We start from the raw sequence: 4,044 nt of genomic DNA on the forward strand, positions 1-4,044 counted from the left end.
TCTAATTTCTGTTAGACATCTGTCTCGCCCTGGATGCCCAGCTTGGGGTGCATCATAGAAGAGGGTGAGGATGTTTTCCTTTTGTGATGTAGGAATAATAATTTGAGAGATTGACTCTTGCTGTGTTTTCACAGAGCGATACAGTATGTTGTGCCGTGGTTCAAGCTGTGAGAGTGGTAGAGGTAGTTTTGGCAAATTTACCTCATCTCCTGATTCTAAGGCATAGATTACCTTGGACCACAGTGAATCCTGTAGTTGTTCCGCCCTTAACTGTGACAGGGTGAAAGTGGGAAGTGACGTGACAGGAGTTATGTGTCTGGATAACGAATCAGCTACCATGTTCGCACGACCCGGGCAAATACTTGCAGTTGGGTGCGAACTCCTGAATGGTCAGATACCAGAGCGTTCGACGCCCTGATAAGTTCTCCCCATGAAATAGTTCTGTTACGGCTACATGATCTGTGTGGATTGTGATCGGATATCCAAAAATGAAATCCGGAAAATACTTGAGAGCCAACACTACAGCTAATGCTTCCACGTGAGTAGCTGAATAACGTGTTTCTGCATCGCTGTGGGTGCGACTGGCGTATGCTATTACACGCCACTTCCCTCGATGATCTGCTTTCATGGGCACAGCCCCTAGCCCAGGGGTGGCCAACCTGTCGATCGCGATCGACTGGTCGATCGCAAGATCTTCTCTAGTCGATCGCATGGCAAAGTTAAACTTAATGATCCATCCTTCTTAAGCTGCCGTACAAAAATCCTCTTCAAATTTTACTCATAATCACTGGAATATTATATTTGTTTAGATTTTTTCTGTGAATAGATTATCATTATGGACACATCAGAGCGATACATAAAAAAAATCGACTGTGCCATGCTGTGTGTGGCGGATCCTGATAGGAAGTGTTCGCGTTCATACGGGCCGGTGCTGGCTGGTTCCTGGAGAGGAAACTGATCAGCAAGTTGTCATCAGTTGTAGGATAAAACTAGGCAGGTATTTGCTTTTATAAGTATACAAATACACGTTAAACCTTGTATTAATGAATTTGGTAATGAAAAAGTCGACTCGATATTGAGGAGTCTTGTCAAAAGTAAAGAGAGAGAGAATCATATTTGGCAACCTTGCCCAGCGAGCCTACACACTTGTCACCAACAATGCAGTGATTTTCAGTCATCTGCAATACTTGGAAGTGTGAGGTGCTGTCTCTTGTTATGGAAAAGTCTTGGGTGATTACAAGAATTACTGACTTTTTAGCTTAGCGACAGTTCTCGCCGCAACCCTAGAGTAGACAGAAGTGTCCACTCTAGCCGATGACAATTGCTTATAAAAAAAAGTTTAGAACGTTACGCTGTTACGTTAGTAATTCTCATATTCATGTAAGAAAAGTCATGGAAAAAGTAATTCTCGTATTCACGTACGACTTCATCTTTTCCAAATATAGGTTATTGGCCATCAACTGAACCAAAAATGAGATCTGGACCAAGTACTAAAAATACCCAAATTTACCATTTTCACAATGAATGGGAAGAAGATTATTTTTTTACCATAAATAATTTGAAGTGTCTGTGCTTGATCTGCCATGCGTCTCCAGCTCTAGCTAAGAAAGAAAATCCTGAAAGGCATTTCAAAAGTTTTCACAAGAAGTATGATAATGATTTCCCGCCCCAAAGTGAGCTATGAAAGAGAAAAGTTCATGAACTGAAATCACAGCTTACAGCACAACAAACTCTTTTTATAGAAGCGAGCTTAAAATCAAGGGTAGCAACCATTGCATCATTCAGAGTGAGTCGAGTACTTACAAAGCATAAAAATAAAAAACATTTCAAGATGGAGAAATATTCAAAGAGGCCTTTTAGAAGCAGCATATTCGTTGTTTGAAAATTTCAAAAATAAGTCTGAAATACTGTTTTCTATTAAGGATGTTCAGTTATCAAGAAACACTGTCATGAGGCGCTGTGAATTCATGGCTGAGGATTTGTGTGAACAACTAAATAAAGGAATACGTGAGTGTGTGTTCTTTTCATTACAATTTGACGAGTCTACTGATGTGGTCGATACATCACAATTATGTTTTTTCATGAAAATGGTGTTTTAAGATATGAGTACCAAAGAGGAACTGCCGAAAGTTCTACCATTAAAAGGAAAAACTCGGGATGAAGACCTATTTCAGACTTTCAGTGATTTTGTTAACAGTACACAGTTGCCAGTGAGTTAGCTCGTATCTATAATAACTGATGGAACACCTACAATGGCTGGCCGAATCAGTGGGTTCATTGCCCTGTGCAGGAGTGATGATATGTTTCCTAACTTCTTTTTTGGCCTCAAAAGATTGTCCTTTTGATCACAAAAAAGTGTGGCTGTTAGATTTAGCTTTTTTAGTTGACATAGCTGCTATGCTGAATAAACTAAACTTAGAACTGCAAGGGAAAGATAAAACTATAGTTGACATAATTAGTCCTGTGGCTGCTTTCAAGCAGAAACTAAAACTAGTGTCTTCGCAGCTGCATCAACATCAACTACGAAACTTCAGAAACATGATGTCTGAACTAGAAAACCAAGGAAAAGACTGTGACCAGTTTGACAGTGCTCGATATATTGAACACGTGCAAAACCTTGCCTCATATTTTGACAGACGGTTTCAAGATATAGCAACAATAGAACCTATTGCAACATATATGTGTTTTCCATTTGGTAAAATCACAAATGTTGAAGATATTGCATCTAGAATGGCATCAGTATTTAACATGGACGTATCTAAAGTCGAAAATGAGCTTCTGAAGCTTAAAAATTATATTCAGATCAAATCCAGGGCAACAGGAGGAAGTTCCTGGAACCTTCTCAGTGAAGAAAAATATCCCAATGTCAGAAAATGTGCCATGTACCTCACAGCATTTTTTGGATCAACCTACCTTTGTGAATCAACATTTTCACACATGAAACACATCAAATCCAAATACCGATCAACAATGTCAGATGAACACCTGGATGCTTGCCTGAGGCTAGCAGTCACCGCCTACAGTCCTAATTACACAAAGCTGGCAGACAACGTGCAGTGCTAATAATCTCATTAGTAAAGTAAGCTTATGACTTTGTCATGTTAACATTATATCATAACAATTGTTGAAAAATATTATTTGTTTATCTCTCTCTCTCTCTCTCTCTCTCTCTCTCTCTCTCTCTCTCTCTCTCTCTCTCTCTCTCTCTCTCTCTCTCTCTCTACGAATCTACGTATTTTATAGCAATGGGTGAATATTAGGCTGGTAGATCGCGTCAGGGTAACTGTGGAAAAAGTAGATCACATCACACATAAGGTTGGCCACCCCTGCCCTCGCCCTAGGCCGGAGGCATCGATGCACATGGTAAATGGTTTGGTGTCTTCCGGAAAGGCTAACACCAGTACGTTTGTTAAAGCGTTCTTAAAGGCATTAAAACTGTCCTCTTGTTCTTTGTTCCACTTATACTCTACGTCCTTTTGACGAGTTTAGTGAGTGGTGAGGCTGACTTGGCATAACCCTCAATGAAAGAAGGGTGGCATTCTGATAATCCCAGGAAGCTTCGAAGTTGATCTGCATTCTTGGGACAAGGGGACTGCTTCACCTCCTTTACCTTAAAATCTACTGTGTGTATACCGTTGCCATCCGCTACGTGTCCGAGAAATTGGATTCTGGATTTAAGAAATTCACATTTGGAAAATTTCACTTTTAATACAGCTGTTTGTAGCTTTGTGAAGACTTCTCGTAGTTTCTTTAAATGGCTTTGTAAATCATTGCTTACTCTGATAAGATCATCTATGCAGGCATAGACTGTGTTACCAATCAATCCAGCAAACATGGTATTTATCATTCTTTGGAATATTTGTGGCGCATTCCTCAAACCAAAAGGCATTCGTAAGAATTCGAAATGTCCCATTGGTGTACTGAACGCAGCTACCGTGAGGGATTCCTTGTGTATGGGAATTTGCCAGTACCAGCTAAGCAAATCTAGGTTATGGAAGACGGCATTGTCTTTTCCTAGAGACTGTAGTAAGTCAGTTAGCACAG

General features: G+C 40.2%; 1 protein-coding gene across 1 annotated transcript; it reads left to right on the forward strand.

Moving 5' to 3' along the window:
* Positions 1-1,949: 1,949 nt before the first annotated feature.
* LOC121859635 (EPM2A-interacting protein 1-like) lies at positions 1,950-3,063 on the forward strand. The gene is made up of 2 exons (XM_042356568.1): positions 1,950-2,007; positions 2,333-3,063. The coding sequence occupies exons 1-2, from the start codon at positions 1,950-1,952 to the stop codon at positions 3,061-3,063; spliced, it is 789 nt and encodes a 262-aa protein (XP_042212502.1).
* Positions 3,064-4,044: the final 981 nt, after the last annotated feature.

The sequence above is a fragment of the Homarus americanus genome, unplaced genomic scaffold (genome assembly GCF_018991925.1).
Source record: "Homarus americanus isolate GMGI-L3 unplaced genomic scaffold, GMGI_Hamer_2.0 scaffold7626, whole genome shotgun sequence".
In the NCBI taxonomy this organism is placed as follows: Eukaryota; Metazoa; Arthropoda; class Malacostraca; order Decapoda; family Nephropidae; genus Homarus; species Homarus americanus.